This window comes from Xenopus tropicalis, chromosome 6 (genome assembly GCF_000004195.4).
Source record: "Xenopus tropicalis strain Nigerian chromosome 6, UCB_Xtro_10.0, whole genome shotgun sequence".
Classification (NCBI taxonomy): Eukaryota; Metazoa; Chordata; class Amphibia; order Anura; family Pipidae; genus Xenopus; species Xenopus tropicalis.
The window spans coordinates 35,341,157-35,365,178 of NC_030682.2; the positions used below are offsets into that span (position 1 = coordinate 35,341,157).

The 24,022-nt window shown below is 34.7% G+C and overlaps 1 protein-coding gene across 9 annotated transcripts in view; it reads left to right on the top strand.

Moving 5' to 3' along the window:
- phf14 (PHD finger protein 14) overlaps positions 1-24,022 on the top strand; it is a 125,822-nt gene that overhangs the window by 78,092 nt on the left and 23,708 nt on the right. For 4 of the 9 annotated variants that reach the window (XM_012964391.3, XM_012964395.3, XM_012964390.3 and 1 more), the window contains 2 exons: positions 4,779-4,896; positions 6,701-6,747. The exons of 1 other annotated variant lie outside the window; for it this stretch is intronic. In XM_012964391.3, the coding sequence (XP_012819845.1) occupies positions 4,779-4,896; positions 6,701-6,747 (165 nt within the window). 9 annotated transcript variants of the gene reach the window in all.

A 24,022-nucleotide genomic window follows, 5' to 3' on the forward strand; every position in this document is an offset into this window, starting at 1 on the left:
TAATTGCTGCCGCTTTTAAAAAAAAAAAAAAAAAGTTGGTTGTTGCAACTAATTGCTCCCATTTGCTCTTATTCTTAATGATACCTAGATCCGTCATCACCAACCTACAAGCATTGTTCTGACACAATCACAGCTGGCATTTAGTGGCATATTTATATGAAAGGTTTAAAAATCTGCTAAAAATTACAATTTTCAAACTGTTTGTTAAAACACACCATCTTTATACACTATTGTAATCGTGGTAAGAATACAAGTAAATATTTCCCTTTGAAGCCACATTTGAAGCTCTGCTGGGAATTTAGAAGGGATAGCTGATGAATTGTGGAACTTATCCCCTAGCTTTTCTGCTTAATGTAACTAATCCGAGAACACTTATTGGTTACTGACTACCAATTATAGCATTCACCTTCCTGTATTAACCCCCTGCTGTTTTCTGTTCTTTACCCAAGCTTGGCTTTGATACAAGTCCTTCTTAAAGAAGAAGGAAAGGCAAAGTCACTTGGGGGTGCCAAATTGTTAGGCACCCCCAAGTGACTTTAATCGCTTACCTTCTACCCCGGGCTGGTGCCCCTGTTTGGAGAAAACAACACCAGCCCGGGGTACCTGTAACTGAGGGCTTCCTCCTTCCGGCTTCCTTTTCCTAAAATGCCAGCGACTTTTCTGTTAAAGTTCGGCTTTTCACTCTACTGCGCATGGGCACGCACAAGGAAGAAGGAAGCGCTACAGCTACCCCGGGCTGGTGCTGTTCTCTCCGAACAGGGGCACCAGCCCGGGGTAAAAGGTAGGCGTTTTAAGTCACTTGGGGGTGCCTAACATTTTGGCACCCCCAAGTGACTTTGCCTTTCTTTCTCCTTTAAGCCTTGTATCCTGTTTAACTCTCCTGTTCATTGACCTATGTCTTGACTATGTTTTTTTTCTGTTTGACTGGATGTCTGCCTGGAATACTAGCTACTCTGATTGGTCCCGACTTTGGCCTTCCTGACTTGTCCTTGTCCACTCAAACAGTTTTACAGTAGGCCAATGTTAAATGACTAGACTGCCTGTTGATCCACTGTGTTTTTTAATATGCTTTACACAACTGTAGTGCAGTAAACTAAAAGTATTTTGGAGTTAATTATGCAACCAAATACATAAGTAAAATACATGTAAAGGTTTTCAATGTGCCTTTGGGTTGCTTGGTCACATATCATGAGACTGTGTGCCAAAAGAACTCTCTGGGATGTCCCCAGAAATCATCAGTGATACCTTGTAATCCATCTGTAGTAAGGGTGATTATCTGCTATTAAATGTTTATTGTTGTTTTTGCCAGGCACCTAAAGCAGTATGCATGTGAAGCTTTCTTCCCCTTCTAATTGCTCATGTATCATCTGTTTGATGCAAGCCAAGTTGAGAAACACCTGATTAGAAATGTAATATTTCATATCTAAGATATCAACTTTTTTCCTTCATTACAATCTGTTTCTTCACTTGTGTCTCAAATTACCCTGCTTTGACTATACCAGCTGTGCCTAACTTTTGGCAGGAGCTTTGATCTCAGCATTATTTCCTTCATTAGTAGCTTACAGCTTTTAACAAGCCAACAAAATAATGAAGATAAAATGCATTTTGAGTGAATAAAACAGTGAACCTAATCCACATTCGATAATGTGGTAATTTAACAATGTCAGCATCCCAGTAAGCAGTTCTTATTTACTGCCAGTGGCATACACTATGGGGCACATTTACTAAGCAATTTTGAGAAAAAAATTATATAAAGTGTTTTCACCAGTACTCTATTTTTCTTGAAAAATTGGCGTTTTCAAAAATAACGACCAGCATTTGTGATTTATTTAAAGTTAAAAGTTAGTTAACTTTTTTTTTGCAAAAAAAATTTGTCAGGCTTGATCTGTCGAGTACCCAAGTACCATTGAGTCCTGTGGAGGCTTACAATAGAATAGTCTTTAACACATTTTCAAGGGGAAGTTAATCCCATCATTGTTTTCTATTTCACACACTTTCAAGAAGAAATGAATCCCATCATTGTTTCATACTTCACACATTGTCAAGGGAAAGTTAATCCCACCATTGTTTTTTATTTAACACATTTTCAAGTGGAAATTAATCCCATCATTGTTTTCTACTTCAACCAGTTTTAAGTTAAATTTAAACACATTATTGTTTTCCAAGAAAGAGCACCGTGCTACTAAAATGGCTGCTGGAGCAGTTAAACAAATTATTCACATTTTGAAAATTATTTCCTTTTTCTCCGTAATTTTCAAACAGTACCTTGTACTTGATCCCAACTAAGATATAATTAATATTTATTTGGTGCAAAACAATCCTATTGGGTTTATTTAATGTTTAAATGATTTTTTAGTAAACTTAAAGTGGACCTGTCACCCAGACATAAAAAGCTGTATAATAAAAGCCCTTTTCAAATTAAATATGAAATCAAAAGCCATTTTTTAATTAACACATGCCCATTATAAAAGCATTTAAAATTCCCAGCTGTCAATCATATATTGCTTACCCCACCTCTATGCCTTAGGCATAGAGGCGGGGCAGACATTTACTTTCACTTTCATTTCAGAACTTATTAGATGTTGCTGTTCCCCTCACATTCCCCCTCCCCCCTCACCATCTAATTTCCTAACCAGTGCATGGACATGGGTATCAGGTCCCCCATACTGGCATAGAATTTTGGAAGGATTTAAAGCTTGCCTTAATAAAAGTGTCCACAAAATGGTGTCTGCCTACTTGCTGCAATTGTGAATTCCTAGGCTGAAGAAAATTAGATTAAAATAATTTCTACAGTGTAGGTGAGGTTTATTTTGCTTGACAAACACAATAGAAAACAATTAGGAATTGTTTCTTGGGGTGACAGGTCCCCTTTAAAGGAACACTAACACCAAAAAATGAAAGTGTATAAAAGTAACTAAAATGTAATGTGCTGCTGCCCTGCACTGGTAAAAGTTGTGTGTTTACTTCAGAAAGTCTACTATAATTTATATAAATAAGCTGCTATGTAGTCATGGAGGCAGCCATTTAAAGGAGAAAAGGCACGAATCATAGCAGATAACAGATAAAACACTATTGTATTCTACAGAACTTATCTGTTATCTGCTATGAAACCTGTGCCTTTTCTCCTTTTTGCCAGCTTGAATGGCTGCCCCTGTGGCTACACAGCAGCTTATTATATAAATTATAGTAGTGTTACTGTAGCAAACACACCAGTTTTACCAGTGCAGGGCAACAGTGCATTATATTTTTATTACTTTAAAGCTCTTTCATTTTTTGGAGTTACTGTTCCTTTAAAGCATAGAGATCCAAACTAAGCATAGAGATCCAAAGATCCCTTTTCCGGAAGACCCCAGCCCCCGAGCATTCTGGATAACAGTTCCCATACCTGTACCATGTTGGGTTGATACGACTTTGAAGGCCAGAATTTTTTTTTTTTATTAAATCAGCCCCTAAGTGTTTGTGTACTTGTATAGATAAAGAATGTTGCACATTGTGATCATGATTGGCATATTGTGCCATGATGTACCATTTTAAAAAAAAAAAAAAAACATTTTTTTTTTTTTTTTTTGCATTGTAAATCTATATATTTTTAACATTTAGGTTCATACTCAAGTGGAAAGAGTGGTCAAGGATGCAGACATTTTAGGTAGTCTTCGAAAGAATATCCCATTTTTCTTATGTCTTGGAGTCTCTGTGCTGCTTTCTGTGACCAGCCCTGTACCACTCAAGCTAACCTAGCTTAGCTAACATTCTCTGCTTTTCTCCAAGTTTCAGTGTTATAATATATTCAATTGCCTACCAACATAAGGGTGCAACTGTGTGTTTAAATTGCCCTATTCCATGGCTTGGCTTATTATGCATATGCTGTACAAGGGGTTTGGAACCAGAAAGCCCTCTCAGAGGATTGGTGGAAGGTCTTTAATGTATGTGAAATAGTATTGCTGAAGTTTGCATGAGAGGTGGCACATTTTTGTGGCATTTACTGGCCATTTAATGTACTTCAATTCATAGTCTTGGTAAGATACCCTTTCTTTTGTCTTATTGCAATTCAAGTGCAACTGTGCCCTAATGCATTTTAAGATTTGCTTTCTAGCAAAAGCAATAGCTAGATATACGGTACAGCAGGAAGATCACCAAGTATTGTTATTTAATCCTGCTGCAACATTACAAAGTACCTCTAGGGGGCAGCACGTCACTTTCTATATGGTAATTGTCCACTGTGGCATTAAACAAAGAACTAGTTTCCATAGTCACACACACATACTAATGGCCTCCTCTGAAGAATATTAAGAATGTTTCCATTTCACCTCTGAATTATTGATTCATTTTCAACTTCCATGGTTAATGAGCATTAAAAATTGCTAGGATATAGAAGAGGTTGTACAAACACAGTTCTGGTGATATATTCTGCTTTAACATTGAGTACGGTGGGATATATAATTAAAGTAAAAACTTCCAGATGTTTGCTCCAGCGACCAGTCACATGGCCTGTAGGCTTCTGTTACCCAGGAGCAGAGAGCTCATCTTGACAGATGTGATGTAGATCACTGAAGAGTAATACATTGTGGTTTCACCTAGCAGATTTGACTCTTGTTTTTCTTTAAGATTTTGAATATTCTATTAAACTTATTACATTTAAATATTTCTGTTAAACCAGTATCATGATTTAAAGCAAATGCCATTAAAATATATTATAGATTATTACATTGCATGGGAAACAACTAGCATTTTAGAAGCATTTCAGTGGTAAAAGATAGTTGTTGGGTTTTTTTTTCAAGGTGTGATGAATGCACACTGTGCTACCATTTTGGCTGTCTGGACCCTCCTTTGAAAAAGTCCCCTAAACAGACAGGTTATGGGTGGATTTGCCAAGAATGTGACTCTACATCATCCAAAGTAAGTGGCAACATTTATTAGAATATTTAAATGTAGTTTGATTGATTGATTTCTTTTCAGCACATATGAAATAATAACACCCTGAAAGTAAGGAATCTCAGTATTTTTAATGAAATTAACAATTTTAGCCAAATCGATTTTTCTGGTATTATTAAACCAACCTACTTTTGCCCCATAACTTTTACTAATAACTATGATAAACCAGATCGGTAAAAGTTCTTAAATGCTAATATTTTTTTTCTCGTCGGTGTTTGTCAGTTTTTCGTTCTTCAGAGCTAACTAATGCCTAAAACAAATTGGCCTCATATTTCTGTTTTAGTCTAAAGTCTTGTCAAAAAAACACCCACATGTATTAAATTACATTCTACTGCTATTTTATGAGGTTGAATGGATTTACACATTTATCATATTGTGGCTAAAAGGTCTCTTTTTGTTAATTATACTGATTATTTCACACTAATGAAATAAATCTCCCAGAAGAGGATTGCAAAATTGCTGCATCATAGGGGAAAACGCTTATTAAAAACTACATATCATTTCAGCTATAGGTTCACTAGGCTTTTAAAGATGAGATAGTTTAGTGGAGTGTTCTGACAATGTTAAAGAAGAAGGAAAGGTAAAAACTAAGTAAGCTTTATCAGAAAGGTCTATGTAAATACAGCAATAAGCACGTATTGCCGTCATCTATCCAAAAACACAGGATCTGAGCTATAATGGCTAGACTGCAGGCAGGAAGCTAAAATGGCAAAACGCTTCTAAAGCTGTTTACTCAGGCATGGTAATAGTTTCTGCAGAATAAATATAGTGTTCTAGGTGGCACTAATGTGGCAAATCTATTGGCAGTGAAATGCTAAAATGACTTTCCTTCTCCTTTAATTAGTCCTGTCAATCCATTTCAGTGAAACCATATTTTGCTAGTTTGTCCCTCACTGGCATACAAAGGTGTGTTCTGGACACATTTTTTTACCAAACATGTACTCTTCTTAAGTCATTTTTGTATCACTTTGTATTGACTCTAATATTGTAATTTAAATATCTTTCACCAGAACCTTAATAATCTTTGTGTTTGTTCTGTAAAAATGTTCAGGGTATTTTTGCTATAGGACTAGATATCTGGGAAAATGAATAGTTTATCTCGAGCATTAATGTATTTCTCATTATTCACTATTCTTCTTTTCTTTTAATCAACACAATTGTCCCTCACAGTCAACTATGTGAGGTAGACTTGGGAAATAGCCTGTCCACCTTTGTTTAAAATCATTAATGTCTCCTCAATACAACGTAAATACATTGGTCTGTCTTTGAGTGAATAAAAATTGGTATTGAATTCCTGTCAGCTGTTTAAAATGGAAGAGTTGCATCCTTAGTTAAAAGGCATGTTAGTGTCTTTAACCTGCTATCTAAAATCGTTTATTGGAAGTAAACAGACTGGAACATTTGATGAACAGTGTTTAATTCAATACATTTCTGTTTAAGATTAACAGGTTTGAGTTTTCTAAAGCTCTAAAATCTTATTTATGGCTTTTGAAAAAAAAAATACTAGAACTAGCAAAAATATAAACAAAATGTTAGTATGAAACATAAGTAAGGCCTGTATGGTTTTGTATTGCTTTTGCTAAACTCATCTTTAGGGAACCTCTTGAATATTCTGTCTTCTTCCTCTTGGTTTCCTTACATTTCCTGTCCCCTTTCTAACTTACTCTGTCTCATTTTTAGACTCTTCTTACACTTTCATTTTAAATGTGTTTCCCTCCCTCTTTTAACTACTTTCTGCTGGAGGGTCTGCATTGAATATTCTGTGAAGGAAGTCTATCAAAATGCTGCAGGGTCATCTGAGTCTGCAGCCACAAGGTATAGTAGCAGCAGGGCTGGCTAATGTGTTGTAATTTCAACTGTTAGTTTCCAAAGAGATTAAGAGGTATTAATGTCAACAGAGGTAGAACCTATAAAGATCTTTTTGTTGTTTTGCTGTTGTTTTTTTTTATTTGCTTGCCACATTAAAAAAGAATTGCCAAACATATTCATGTTGTTTGTCCTTTCATTTTCTCACCACCCATCCCATCATCCTGTCCATAACAGACATGGTTTAAGTCTATAACAGATGGCATGATTTTTTGTTTTTTAGCTTCAGATGTTTAAAGTAGCAAAAGGGTCATGGACCTATAAGAGAGTAGCATTTGTATTAAAAGTGTCTGATTATAATGTTTGGCCTTCCACTTGGATCCTAAGTTGGATGAAAAAGTGTGCTTCTCAACCTTATCATTTTTAACAGTAATGTTCAACATTGTTGTGTGCATAAATATTTATATTATGTTCTTCGGTATTTGTTCAAGTGTTCGAAATAGTAAATTTCGTTTTTAAAAATGACGATGATTCAAAGGAAGGCAAATAAAGACATCATAAGCTGTCAGCAGGACCACTTGAGAGACAAGCCTCCTTTCTCCTATTCTTGTAAGATCTGGATATTAGGCAATGAAAAGTTTATTACATGGCCTTTTTATATATTCATACATATTTGTGATTATGTTCTACTTTTGGCCTATTGTGTAACTTGATCAGCTTTAGTTCATAACATGTCATTCAGATGCTTTCTATTATGCTTTTAAATATTAGCGATCAAAACTGCACTTTATATTCTAAATGGTACTTTACCAATGCTTTGTCAAGGCATCCAACTGCGTTCACTTCACTTATGAATGTATACCCCTTTTGTTACAGGACAAAATCTTATATTTTGCTACATCTAAGTTTCTTTTCCACAAGCACTATTAGGTCCTTCTTCATCAAGGATTTTTGCAATGTAGTTATGTTAAGAATATAAGTAGGCTACATACAGGTATGGGACCTGTTATCCACAATGCTCGGGACCAGGGGTTTTCTGGTTAAGCAACCTTTCTGTAATTTGGATCTCCATACCTAAAGTCTACTAAAAAATAATTCAAACATTAATTAAACCTAGTAGGATTGTTTTGCTTCCAATAAGGATTAATTATATCTTAGTAGGGATTAAGTGCTGTTTTATTACAGAGAAAAATAAATTTTTACAAATTTGAATTATTTGCTAATAATAAAGTCTATGGATAATAGCATCTTTTAATTCAGAACTTTATGGATAATGGGTTTCCAGATAACTGATCTCATACCTGTTTTTTAAACACCAGATGTGTTACCTTAAGTTTATCAATATTCGGTTTTGTCTGTGCATAGCTCAAAAATTTGTTTGTCAAGATTCCCATGCAAGGATGATCAGTCTTTGATATATTGCTTTTTTTCTGGATAACTTTGTCACTTGCAAGCACAGACACATTGCTTTCATTACTCTACTCCAAGTTATTAATGAACCGATTAAAGGAGAATCAGTTTATAATCCTATGGCATACCACTTAGATCTCTTTTAGCCAATTAAAGAATGAATCATTGATGACCACTCTCTCTATACATGATCATTCAGGCAGTTTAACTAGGCACAAATAGCACCAACAGACGTTCGTATAGAAAGTAAATTTACTACAACACTATTCAACTTCCTAATTACTGCTTCATTAAAAGCAATTACATTTGTTTGGCTTTATGTATCCTTCATAAAACACATGGTGACAAATTCTTATAGTGCCATTCTCTAGGGCATAATCGTGAATGTGATCTCTTAACAAACCTTCAAAGTACCTAATACAGATGTGAAGTTTGTAGGCATATAATTGCAAAGCTGAAACTATAAACTCTTATTAAATTTAAAATGTTATAATTTTTCTCTACTACTTTTGTTGCATCAACAGAAGGAGAAAACAAAAAAAAATTGTCCTGGGTAAAACTAAATTCAGTTGTCTACTACATGCTTTATCCCACCATGCTCTGGGGCCTTGTTATGTTAGATATTCAAAAACCTTTAAGTATATATATAATATATATATTTTTTTTTTTTAAAGAGAGGAGTGTGACAGAGAAACAGAGTCAGTCTTGCAGTGGTAAAAATAAATCATCAAGCACTATTACTTAATGAACCTTCCCTCTCACCCTTATATCTAAGTTAAGCCACATAGGTTGGTGCCAAATCTGTTATATTTCTTCCCTAAAGGAACAAAGTAAGGAGAATAGTAACAGTTTATATAAATGTTAATGATTCATAGGTCTAACTAATTATATTGCAGTGGTTATATTTGCCTGCCTTAGGTTTAGAATTGACACAGTGAATGTTTGATATTTGCAACATAAATTACAGGAAACACATGATGCCTATTATTACCCTGGTTTTCAACTGTAAATATATATATTTTTTTCTGGTTGGGTCCAAACTGTAATGTAAAATTACGATAGAACGGATTTAAATATTTCCATATTTTGGCTCTACCGCTACTCTATTAAAAAAAAACCCATACAATTAACTTTAATGTTCTTAAATCTTGGCAAGTTAAACCCATACAGATATCCTTTCCAATAAAACTCCTTTCTTTTATCCTGGGTTTAAATCATGGTTTAAATCTCCTAATTTTCTATTTTTGTTCTTTTGAAACATGGTATGGCCTTCAATTTTTAATGCCCACTCATTCAGCCATGCTTTAGCAATACCCATTTACTAAAGTTAGCCTACTTTACCAGTGAAGCTTCTTCATAACTGAACATACATTTAAATCTGCTACCTGATTGTATACTGTTTTCATGTATCAATTTTGTATCCTTAGGCTCTCCTCTTTATTGTGTAAAATAATCCCTTCCATCTCTCTGCACCTAATCTCCCCTGCAGTGCCTTATTCATAACAGTTTATTCTTTGCAATGTTATTATTAACATTTTTAAACCCTTATTGCATGCAATGTGACAAGACACACATTCTTTAAATTAAAGAGACTGTTATTTAAACAAAGGTCCTTTAAACTATCCTTACAGACAATGTGTTCAATTATTTGCACCCAAAATCTGTGGTATTTTTGGTTTTCTATCTTATACAAAAATCTTTACAACACTGGAAATACGTCACAATACTGTTTTCTCTGCACCATATACAGGTGCACCCATGTAACATGTCTCAAACAGAACAGAAATAGTTGCTTCAAGGAATGAAGTTTCCTTTTACGACAGTGGTAATTTAACGTATCACTTTTGAGCATAGGTGTTAATTTGAAGGTTTGACAGAGTTCTTATAAGCATGGCAAATATTTCCAGTGTAATGTGCAGACAATAGCATCAGTATAAAAATACCTTTATCCAATTATTTAAATTGTTGCAGTGGTGTAATAACTGTTAGTGCAAGTAACAGTGAATTGTGTACATATTTGTGTCATAAATTAGACTCCTGAGGGAACAACTGGCAGTGCTGATAAGACCTCTCCGGGGCTAAAAGGTCATACCTGCGGCATTTTTATGCTATACACCCAAATATGCTGTTTATCTTTTCATTATTCTAACTTGGTCTATCAGGAATTCCTTGGTATTTTATTAGAACATAATATTCATAAAACTGGTTCCCCAGAGCTTGAGTATTACCACATCAATAAGGAACTTCTAGTTTAAATTGAACAATTAGATTGCTATTGAGATACAAATTATACCTTTGGAATTTATGGGCTTTGGGTTCTCAAAAAGATCTTAGAATAGTTGCGTTTTTCATATGATTTTATGAATACAACATATTTATTTGAAAGCATTTTATTTTAGTGCACACTTTTGTGCTTTACCAACCATAAATCATAGCTGTGATAACTCAAATATAATGCATGTGATTTTCTATTTCTTCCTTATTTTTTAATATTTTTTCTGTCTTTTTTTTATACTTCATGTCAGAGAGTAGTTTGGTAAAACTGTATGTTTTGTTTTCTGCAATATTATTCCATTTATATAAACATTGAAGATCTATTTTTGTTCAGATGAATCTGTTATTGTTTCCCATATGCTAATGTAACAATGAACCCAATAGTGAGAAAAACTATCCCAAGAAATATATTGCTGATCTCTTCAGCCTCTTTTTTACCCAAGATTCTTAAATTTGCATGTGTCTGTAATCTTCCTGACATGACATTTCTAACTGGTGGTTGCATATTTTCTGTGTGATTTCCATCTGTTTATGTGAAAGAGAGATACAACTACAGTCATTCACTATACAAAAAATAGTGGAGATTTTCTTTACAATACTTTCTTGGGTTTGTATGTGTTGCTTTTGTTGAAGTGGACAATAAACAGTAGCTAGGGTACATTAACCCAATTGTAACTTACTTTTTAAGTTAAAAATGTGTTTTTAGAGGCAGGTTGCTATAGCATTATTGTCTTAAATTGCTATTTAAGATCAACTGGGTAATAAAATACTATTTGTTATACTCTGTGATAATGCTTACAAATAAGTATAAATACATTCACTTTTAATTTTAAAATACAGGACATTAGAGCTGTTTTGTAGCCCAAGGCACTGGCCATTATTTCTATAAGACAACCTTTTGTTTAAAATAAGTCAATTATTATATTTTAGCTCAGAGTGAATGTTGCTGACCAGTGGTTGAGAAAAGGGTAACAAACACAGTACATATTTTTTATTTATCGAGTAAAGTAATATGTTTCTGCTGAGTCGAATTCTATTTTAAGTTATGGGTAACCTGTAAAGTGAATTCTGAGAAAAGCCTTATAGACACAGGAGTCTCTTGCATTTAATCTTTTCTTGCCATGACAGTATGATGACTGCTCTGATTTGTGCATTGTCAGCCACTGTATCTACTAAAGAAAAGAAAGGGTCTATTTCCTATTTTCCTGTAGTATTCTACAATCTATTTTTGTTAACCCTCTCCAATAAAGACAGTATTTTGTTTGTTGTCAGTGGATCTGAATTGCATACTCCTGCCTTGAAATTAAAATGGTAAAAGCTTTTAGGATGTTGCAATGAAAGTATAATATAACATTCAGTCAATAAATCATTATGCATGATTTGTAGGGTTTTTTTAATTGCAGAAATATTATACTGTCAGCAAGCCTAAGTAAATCTGTTCTCATTTAGGTATGATATATCTGAAATCCATTCACTTCAGTCCCTATGTGTAAGTACATAAAGGGCTAAAAATCACATTTGTTCCCTGCTAATAAAAGTTTGTGAAAATGTTTACATTTTTCAGAATTAGATTAGTAACTATGATTACAGAGCACCATATGCAGCCCTACAATACCCTTATATAGTATAGTGCAGTCCTTGATTGATTAATACTTTGTGGTGGTGAAAAAGTATGGTGGTTACACAATAAAAACATGGTTTGTTGCTACTAAAGGACAAATCACTAGAAGTGAAACAATAAAAGGTCAACCACATTTTTCTTCATAAAAATACTGACTTTACCATGACTTGAATAATTAAAACCTTTGTTCTCACAATGTTTTACAGTACCTCCTTATTTTTTTCCGTTTGTTGGCTTTAGTGCAACTGCTTTAATCAATACATCTAAATATATATATTATTTGGACTTTACTGCTGGCTCTCCAATATATTCTGCAAATCACACCTAAATCTTCTATTCTTTAAAACTAGTTATAAATTAGCACCCAACTGTATTTTGGCTCACAGCAGTAGCATCCAGTAGGTCAAAATTACCTCAGAAATTATGTGCACTGCTAGTTCTTGATGGGAGAATAGTTGGAAAAACTGTTGTTCGATAGGGCTAAGAGTTGAAGAGCAGTAGCTGTCCTTCATCAAGCAAAGGATTTTGCATAATGAGCTCATATGACTGTAATCACACCATTAAAACTCACTATAACTTTTAGCCTTAGACATATGTGTTACTTTTACCATGTCAAAACATCACATATCATCTGTTATGACCTTACATGCTGTTGCAATCACATAAAAATACACCAGCTTGGGTAATTTTCTCGTTTTAATTTGTTTGGGAGGCAATCGGAGGTGTATTGTGTGTGAGATGGTCAAAATGACACGTTCCATCATCCCTGTGTATCCTTTACATAACAGGCATATCTATGATAATATTTAGTATGATGTGACACATGTCTGTGCAAATTACCTTCATTTCAATGTTGCTGCAGGGTAAGACAGTCTTTATTTTGGGTCAGATGCTCTGCCTCCAGTTTTCAAAGTTTAACATATTAATAAGTGACATGATTGTTCTTTAATGGGAATTAAAAAAAAATACCATTATATTCTCCCAGATAGTTAATTGGAAATGAAAGTTGTCAAGTAAAATATAATTTTATCAAAATGTAATTTTCTACAAAGTCATCTTTATCTTATATATTGCATATGCACCCAGGTTTCCTTATTAAGTAAAATAATTGCCAGCTTCATATTGCCTCCTTCCTAATGAAAGCATTATTTTCCCTTATTAAAATAGTTTGGCCAGTTTGTAATAACATTCTAATAAGGCAGCATACTGGGAAAATTTCTCTACTGCTTTCTGTTTCCTTTTTGTATGACTGAACATGCAGCAGGCCTTTGTAACAGGATTAACAGCTCCCCCTTCCAGTACTCCCAGAATGTTATTGTCTGCCCCCCAAAACTAGATCACCTGTCAATGTCTCTAGAATAGCACCTGCCAATCATGTTTTAATAGATATTTTTTCCAGCTGTAATGTGTTGTTACAGAATGCAGCCCCATTCATTACCAAACTGGTAATCAAAATGCTGGTTATTTTGACATGATCTGTCTTCTGTTAATTATTTATTATCTGTTATTTATATAGTGCAACACATATTCTTCAACGCTGTACAGAGCGTAAACACCATTTACATCAGTTCCTGCTTCAGTGGAGCTTACAATCCAAGATTTCTATCACATCTAGACACTGGTAGATAACCTGCTTGTGTGTTTATGGATTGTGGGGAGAAAACCCACACGGACACACATAACAATGCAAGGCAGAAGTGCAGTATTGTTAGTACCTAATTCGTTCCAAAAAATCCAACTAATAATTAGTTAATTGTTGTTAACAATTAAGTAGTTTTTAACATGATTATAAAGGGCAGTAACAATCTTTTTTAATATATGTTTTTTTTAATTATTAATTGGACTTATTTGAAATTAATTCTTATCCCCAAATGGACCATAGTGGATTGGTGGTCTCTGACTCAAACTTATATACTTATAATACACAAGAGCCATAAATATTATTTTAAACAGTGCTTAGTCATGTCACTAGTTATAATGTGCTTAGTAATGTAATTTCTGTCACATGACTCACTGAAACTTGTCTACTATTATAAATAAATTGTCCACTGTTGAACAATTTGAGGCCTTTGGCCTCGTGCTTTTATATGGCCATGGAACTCCTCGTTAACTTATAATATCTTGGTATTTTCTAACAGAGCACTTAAAGAAAAAGGAAAGGTAAAATCACTGGGGGTGCCAAAATTTTAAGCACCCCCAGTTATTTTAATCTCTCCTGTTAGGAGAAAACTGCACCAGCCCAGGGTAGTGGCGAACAAGCGATCCTCTTATCTTCTTTCTTCGCAATCCTCCTGTCTTCTTTCTTCACGGTCCTGTGGCCGACACATGAGCAGTAGAGTGAAAAGGCTGGCTATTTTTGGTTAAAGCTCTGCTTTTTACTTTACTGAGTGTGGGCAAGCGCCAGAAAGAATCTAGTACAGTGTCATATTTCATACTATGTTTGGGCTGTTGCCAAACCCCAGCTACACCCTGTACTAAGATAAATAAGCTTGAACGTTTTAGTAGTATTTGTCAGATTCACTAGAAAAGTATTTTTACGAAATTGCTGAGCCACTATTTACTTGCTTTGCATTATTTCTAATGTAACAATTTCCTTGGATTGAATGATTTGGTACTACTGGTACCCCCCTTAATTCACAATGGATATTGACTGCTCAAAGCAGTACAATGCTTTGTTATTCATTAAAGTGTTCATAACTGCAGACAAATAATGATCTGGGAATCACTTTTAAATTCCCCTGTTTGTAATTTAGTAAATCTGCCCCCAAGTTTTATTTAGAATTATTATATGCGTTTTAGCACACTGCTAAATTAAACTATAATACATTTATCTAGAAAATGCTGTATTACTACTTTATGCAGGTCTTCATTTTTATTGATTCATTTACGACAATATGTTGGCAGTATAAAAACTTCAGTATGTTATCTTTTTTTTTTTTTTTTTTTTTTTTTTTTTTTACATAGTGAAATCTTTTGTTATGCACCTCCCATAACTGACATCAAAACAATAAATTAAGTTACTCTTTACTGCTTTCTGTTTCCTTTTTGTATGACTGAACATGCAGCAGGCCTTTGTAACAGGATTAACAGCTCCCCCTTCCAGTACTCCCAGAATGTTATTGTCTGCCCCCCAAACTAGATCACCTGTCAATGTCTCTAGAATAGCACCTGCCAATCATGTTTTAATAGATATTTTTTCCAGCTGTAATGTGTTGTTACAGAATGCAGCCCCATTCATTACCAAACTGGTAATCAAAATGCTGGTTATTTTGACATGATCTGTCTTCTGTTAATTATTTATTATCTGTTATTTATATAGTGCCAACACACATTCTTCAACGCTGTACAGAGCGTAAACACCATTTACATCAGTTCCTGCTTCAGTGGAGCTTACAATCCAAGATTTCTATCACATCTAGACACTGGTAGATAACCTGCTTGTGTGTTTATGGATTGTGGGGAGAAAACCCACACGGACACACATAACAATGCAAGGCAGAAGTGCAGTATTGTTAGTACCTAATTCGTTCCAAAAAATCCAACTAATAATTAGTTAATTGTTGTTAACAATTAAGTAGTTTTTAACATGATTATAAAGGGCAGTAACAATCTTTTTTAATATATGTTTTTTTTAATTATTAATTGGACTTATTTGAAATGAATTCTTATCCCCAAATGGACCATAGTGGATTGGTGGTCTCTGACTCAAACTTATATACTTATAATACACAAGAGCCATAAATATTATTTTAAACAGTGCTTAGTCATGTCACTAGTTATAATGTGCTTAGTAATGTAATTTCTGTCACATGACTCACTGAAACTTGTCTACTATTATAAATAAATTGTCCACTGTTGAACAATTTGAGGCCTTTGGCCTCGTGCTTTTATATGGCCATGGAACTCCTCGTTAACTTATAATATCTTGGTATTTTCTAACAGAGCACTTAAAGAAAAAGGAAAGGTAAAATCACTGGGGGTGCCAAAATTTTAAGCACCCCCCAGTTATTTTAATCTCTCCTGTTAGGAGAAAACTGCACCAGCCCAGGGTAGTGGCGAACAAGCGATCCTCTTATCTTCTTTCTTCGCAATCCTCCTGTCTTCTTTCTTCACGGTCCTGTGGCCGACACATGAGCAGTAGAGTGAAAAGGCTGGCTATTTTTGGTTAAAGCTCTGCTTTTTACTTTACTGAGTGTGGGCAAGCGCCAGAAAGAATCTAGTACAGTGTCATATTTCATACCTATGTTTGGGCTGTTGCCAAACCCCAGCTACACCCTGTACTAAGATAAATAAGCTTGAACGTTTTAGTAGTATTTGTCAGATTCACTAGAAAAGTATTTTTACGAAATTGCTGAGCCACTATTTACTTGCTTTGCATTATTTCTAATGTAACAATTTCCTTGGATTGAATGATTTGGTACTACTGGTACCCCCTTATTCACAATGGATATTGACTGCTCAAAGCAGTACAATGCTTTGTTATTCATTAAAGTGTTCATAACTGCAGACAAATAATGATCTGGGAATCACTTTTAAATTCCCCTGTTTGTAATTTAGTAAATCTGCCCCCAAGTTTTATTTAGAATTATTATATGCGTTTTAGCACACTGCTAAATTAAACTATAATACATTTATCTAGAAAATGCTGTATTACTACTTTATGCAGGTCTTCATTTTTATTGATTCATTTACGACAATATGTTGGCAGTATAAAAACTTCAGTATGTTATCTTTTTTTTTTTTTTTTTTTTTTAGATTTCTTACATAGTGAAATCTTTTGTTATGCACCTCCCATAACTGACATCAAAACAATAAATTAAGTTACTCTTTAATAATGCTGTCATGTTACTAATTACACTTTTCTTATGTGATATTTCTTTATACTTTACTCATCCCTTCTATTAATTTTGGTTTTGATGTCTACAGCATGAGATGTTATCTTTGTGTAGGGGTTAATCTATTTTCTTTTCAGCTTCACTTGTACCAGATTGATTGGAGCAATAAAATGACATCCCTGACAGCTGTTTAATTTGAAAACCAGTTCACGCCTGAGTCAAAGCTTGTTTAGGGGGAATTTATGGATTGTGTGATTTTCATCAGATCCAATACATAGGATGATAAATGAGAGAGAACAGAGGGTTAAGATATTATGTATGTCTGTCATTCTGAAAGTGTGTGTGTGTATTATAAATAAAAAGGTTTTTTTTAAAAATGCAGTCTGATTCCTAGTTAAAAACCAAAAAAATATTTGCAGTAGTTTAAATTTCATAGATACAATTCTAAAGATTTTCGCTCTATTTTGTGATGGCACTGAGAATTTGAATCCTTTGGTTTGGCTTGTCTATGGGATATAGCTTTTAAATTCCATTGTTGATAACAAAAGATTTTAACTTGGGAAATGTAGTGTGTGCTTCCTAAAATATTGGGTCAGGTATGAATAATTGTTTTTTTTTTTTATTTCCCCCAAAAATATCAAGGAGTCAAATGGTTTGGCCTTGAACGCTTCTTTAAATGTATATCTTTACTCTGTAAAGCTCCTCCCCTCAACATAACACAAATTACTGCCCTCAGTAGAGGATATATAGCTACCTGTACACACAATGAACATTTATATGATCATAAATCTTTGAGATTTCTTTTGTTGAAAACATACTCCCTTAATTTAGTTTGAAAAAAATCTAAGCTAGTGACTTCTTATTGCGGAAGAAAATGAATCCATTTTTATGAATATAAAAGTTAAATAGTGTTTCCTGTGTTTACAGTTTCTGAATTTTAAATCACATTTTTACAGTTTTTGCATATGAAATCACATACTTTATAATAATTATTAAAGGAATACTGTCATGGGAAAACATGTTTTTTTTCAAAACACATCAGTTAATAGAGCTTTTACAGCAGAATCCTGATTGGAAATCTGTTTTTCAAAAACAGAGTTTCTTTATATTTAATTTTAAAATTTGACATGGGGCTAGCCATATTCTTCATTTACCAGGGTGCCACAGCCATGTGACCTGTGCTCTGATAAACATCAGTCTCTCTTTACTGCTGTGCTGAAAGTTGGAGTGAAATCCCCCCCCCCCCCCCCCCCCCCCCCCCCCCAGCAGCCAATCTGCAGAACAATGGGAAGGTAGCAAGATAGCAGTTTCCAGTAGATATCAGAATAGCACTCAATAGTAAGAAATCTAAGTCCGGCTTGAGACTCCTCCAGTTACATTGGAGTAGGAGAGACAATAGGTTACCTGAAGTGTAGTGCCAGCTCCTTCTGAAAGCTAAGACTCGGGCACAATGCATTGGCGCCTACACAGCAATATTACAACTAAAATAAAATACATTCACAAATGTATTAGAAAATACATACATTTACAAATGGTAAAATGGTAGAGTGAATTATTTGCTATGTAAACAGTGTAATTAAGAAATTAAAAGTACACCATAAAAATCTTGACAGAATCCCTCTAATATATTCTCTGATTGCTTATTTATACTGGGCTTTTCCGCCCCACTAATGATTCTTTGCCATGAACAGTGAATGCTACATGTATTATATCACAGGCTGGTGCTTGTGGGCTCGGAATGTTGTCCACTTCATCTATATCTTGACTATCCAGGTTACGGTACTTTTGGGATTTTGCGTCAGTACAGACAGAGTTATAATATAATACCAGTATAGAATCTGTTATCCGGAAACCCGTTATTTAGAAAGCACTGAATTATGGGAAGACCATCTCCATAGACTCCATTATAAGTAAATAATTTAAATTTTTAATGATTATTTTGTTTTTTTTCTGTAGTAATAAACAGTACCTTGTACTTGATCTCAATTAAGATATAATAATCCTTATTGGAGGCAAAACATCCTGTTGGGTTTATTCCATGTTAAAATGATTTTTAGTTGACTTAAAGTATCAAGATCTAAATTACAGAAAGACCCCTTATCCGTAAACCCCAGGTCTGAGCATTCAGGGTAACAGGTCCCATATACGTACTGTATAACTAAATAAGTTCCTACTGCAAAAACATATTGAAGTTTGGGTAGTTCATGCCAGTAGGTAAAATAAATATTGTTTTAGCCTCAGTTGTAGCATTTTTCTTTTTTCTTTCCACAGTAAAAAAAAGTAGATTGTGCAACTCAACCTGTTAGTATAGAAGCAAAAGTTGGATGGTAATAAGCAAGTAAATTAATTAATATTGTGCTATGATTGTTCATTCAAGAAGGGCATCTGTTCTTATTTCCAGTAGTTTTTCTTTTTGTGTAATTGAATCTTTACTTATTGTATATGCCATCCAATATGTTCTCTGAAGCAGTGCAGACGGTTGTGAAAATAGTTGCCTGATAAGGTGTGTGAGTGGTTTAGCCTTTAGTTAATAGAAGTGTGACCTGGGAGTAAATTCTCTTTTTCAGATCTGGAGGTGGGGTGGTAGAAACTGCTGCTGCTGCGGGGGCAGGTAAAATCCCATAAGAACTGTCAGTGCAAGAGAAAATTATATTTGTTTTGTATTTTGTTTTTCTGTAGTATTGGGGCCTACTTTTTTGAGGGGTAAAATTTTGCTGTTTAAAATTTTGGTATTAAAGCCATTGGATATGGATATAAAAAGTTTTTGTGTTGGACAACCATTAAGACAATATTTAAGTGAAAATGTAGCTTTGTACATGTTATCTACATCTTGTGCTGTTAGTTCTTTGTTTGTGGCTTCTGTCATTTTTGTTCTCTTTTGTTGACAAAGAAAGGGAGCAGCAGTCATCACCTATCAAATTTACATGCAAGTGAAGACAACAATAAGCTCTGAATATATTTCTATTTAGTTTTTTTTTTTTGTTGGACACACTTATCATTGGTTTCAACCTAGAGAAAACAACTTTAAGAAAAAAAAATCTGTGATTACTTGTTCTGAATTTAAAAGTGCCTTTGTGGCAGGGCTGTGAGAGTCATAATATAGTTGGTTAAAAATAGCTGTTGCTTTACTGCTGACATCTGTTAAGACTGATTTATAATTATTACCATATATATTTGATTATAAACTGATCCGAATATAAGCCTAATTTTACCTAAGAAAACGGGAAAAACTTATTGACTTGAGTATAAGCCTAGGTTGGAAAATGCAGCAGCTACTGATAAGTTTCAATAATCAAAATTAATACCAATAAAATTACATTAATTGAGGTATCAGTGGGGTATATGTTTTTAAATATTTCAAACAAATACAGTGTCTAGCTCTGTAAGTGGAGAAGAGGGTCAACAAAAACAATATGGTATCAACAATGATACCTTAAGAGTACTACCCCCTTAGCTCAATAAAAAAAAAAAACAAGAGTTAAAATCCTTCAAAACTATGTATAGTTTATATAGAATGTAAAGTGCAATGTCTAGTGCAGAATGTGACAGGTGAGGATGGTAAATGAAGCAACTGAAGGTGAAAAAGTTGCAGCCAGAGTCTATAGAAGGATGCCTGTGGGTAGAGCATAGAACAGAAGGGGACAATTCAGGCATAATGATTAAAAAAAATGTGAGACAGCAAACTAAAGGGGCAAACAGACTTTTCAGGTTTAAAAATAAAATCAAATTAAAGAAGCTGCCTGAAGGTAGCGGGCGAGTTTGAACTCTTCCTTCTGCCTACCCTGGTATGAATTACTGTGCCCCATTTTCACCTCCTACAGCCTGTATTTTTAGACACACATCTGCTTCATGCTGCATCAGAGATGGCTGATACATGCTGGTGACTCACGAATCAGGTTGGGCATTGGCTGGGAGCAGGCGGGGTAGGGTCAGGTGCAGGTAGCACATCACTATTACCTATAACAAATTTTAAAACCAAAATTGCTTCCATGTAAAAGAAAAACTGCGCATGTGTGAATTTTTGTGTCCTGCATCAATACACAGCAACAATTCTACATAACAACATGGTGTGTCAATATCTGGTGATAATTCTATGGCACAACGTAGGTGCTTAAACAGTAATAAAAAGAACATCCTATGCAAATAAGTAAAAGGAGAAGGAAAGGCTAATAAAGAGTTAATCTCAAGCTGCAGGCATACCTTCAGTTGTCTCAATAGTGTCCTTAAGTCTCCCCATATTTCTCCTGTTCAGATGATCAGAAGCCGAACAGGAAGAAAAAAAATGCTGAGCTGTGGAAAGTAAGTTCCCATAATGCCTCGCTCTTGCACCAAGAGCAAGACCGGTGTACATGCTCAGTTTGTAAGACTATGAGGAAGCTTCCTGCTGATTGGCTCAGATCCACATTCCTAAGGGGGGGGGGGTGAGTTCTTAGCATTCTTGATGGACGGGGGGGGCAGGAGAGCGGAGAGAGCTGCATGTCTCTAGCACAGGAAAACAGACACAAGAAATCATAAGGAGCCAAACAGTTGTTAAAAACAAAAATGTTTCCTGTTGTCTTCAATTCATAGAACGATCCCCACCCTTCAGATAAGCGGGTATCTGCTTTAATCCTTTAAGGGCTAGACCACTGGGATCACCACTGTACTGTTGAAATGTCGAGGAAAGCTATAGTATTCCTTACATAGAGTTTCTTGCATGGGCAGATGAGGAGGTACACAACATCAATGGAGTGGCAATTTATGAAAGAATTGGCCATGGGTAAATCTACTGTATGATGTTGTCTATTTAATACAAATTTGCATCTGCTGCATTTTTTGTTTGAGCACTTGTAGGACACCAGGTTTCTTCAGTGCCTTATGGGTCTTTTTTTGTATATTTTGCAGACTGATATGTCATCACTTACAACACTGTGTGATGTAGAATTGTCATGTATTAATGCATTACATTGTGCCATAGAATTGTCACCACATATTGGCATACCATGTTGTGATGTAAAATTGTTGCCGCGTAGTTAGGCAAGATGTCTCACACTATAAAAGATGATGATGTTTGGTGTAATCTGGTGTTATTTCCGATGTGTTTGCTGTGCAAGTGAATGTCTGAGCATGATTCTATAGGTGCAAGTGTGTTGTGCCTACTGTCACTGGGCATCAGCAGTACTCAAATTGTAACAGAAGGCAGAAAGGAATGCACACTCCAAGCAGACTATACAGAAGTGCAAGGAGCGTATTTTGCCTTGTAATAAAAGTGGTTTTACATGCAACTGACTACGGGACATACATAAGCCCTCAATAGTATAAGTACTTTTTTCTCTGTCTATACTTCCATCTCCTTTATTAAGACAATGACACTGGTATAATGAACTTGCTATAAAATTAATTTGAAATGTTAATGTTTTTTCTATACTTTTTTATATTAAAAGCTTTTGTAGGAGTTTAGCAACATAATAAACTGTATTTTGATATATTGGTAGCTTCTTTTGTGTTTTAAAAAGTATTACAGACTATTCTAAAGCACTCAAAATAAAGATCTTGAGAGAGATTAAAGAAGGCTCTCATTAATCTATTTCAGAGCTATTAAGCATTCAGTTCACAGCATGACTGTGCAAGGTGCAGACTTTTCCCATCAGTAATTCACAGTTGTAGCACAGCACTCTGTTTTATGGGTAAAGATGTGCCATGTTTTTAACTCGACTGCCATTAGTCATAAGTACTCTACAAGCAGCTTAAAAGGATTATGGACATTGGCAAGTTCCTTGTGAGGCATTAAATTCATTCCATTAGAGCTCCAGAGGCAAGAAGATATATTTTACCAAACCTACAGTGTTATACAAGATGATTCTTCAGTATAAAACTAAGAATACTTTATAAAAACCACATTTTTTTATTTTCTGGTAATTGCAAATAAATAACCCATAATTGCATTAGAAGATTTTAGAACCATTTATACCTGGCTGTTACAAACTGGGTAACTTAACTACAAAAGTTGCATTATTTAACAACTGCAATGTAAATAACTTTGGCGTTGCATCATTGTTCAGTATCAACAGAGATTTTCATATTGTTGAGTTAAGAACAGCAAACTTTATAAGAAGCAAGAGAGGTCCTAATTTCTTGAATGTTGTTTTGGTGTCCCTTGTTAATTTTATGGCTTGATTGTGAAAAAGTTTTTGCAGGAGAGCTCTTTTGGGTAGACTCAGCAGTATTAAACTAAATGTGCTGGATAGCTGCACAACATGGCAGATCATTTGCTGCTATAGCTGCTCTTACATGTTGCGGTTTTTCCACCTGTGTGCTCATAGAGCTAATTTCTAAAAAATCCACTCCATACCTTCACTGATAGGTGAATTACAGTCCTGCCAGTGCAGAAACATGGGGAGGGGTGAAAGTTAAAGTCTTCTACACAATTTTGTAACAATAGCCTTTGGGTGAAGTAGTTTTTAATTGTTTTGACCATTAAAGGTCCTCATATGGTCAAGCGTCAATGAGACAGATGTGGGGATCAACATTCATATGTTGATATATTTGTCTTGCATGGTGCACTATGTCCTTCTGTTTGATAGATCATTACAAAACCCTTTTTTCCATACAAATGATTACTGTTATGGAAGACTGTGTAATGTCAGAGCAAAATTTCCGCCATCTGTATGCATGCATTTTCTAAATTTATTTTTTACATTGCTAAATATTTACTTAATGGTTATTTATTCTTTGTTGGTATGTTATGGACTGGGCTATGCTTTGTAATTTTCATTTGATCTCAGTTTTGTTTGCCTGAACACATTAAATAATGCTAGAGCCATAAAAAATAGCAATTGAAGACCAGCTAGCATAATAATCAAGAAAAGTCCTGACTTGCTTATTATGCACATGCGTGGGATATTACACACATGAGCATAACAGTCGAGAGGTGTGACACTGTGCTTAGTGTCCCAACATGGCGCTGCTTCGGTACCTCGCACCGGTGCAAGTGCTCAGGGCTGGATTTTTATTTATTTATTTTTAACTGTTGCTTCCTCCAACTGAAGTGCTGGCTCTTTGAGTCCCCCATCTGTATCTTATAACAGAGCTACAATTATATATGTTAGTGTGCTCATAACATCACTGTAGTTCCAAGAATATAACAAAATTGTCTTTCATCCTA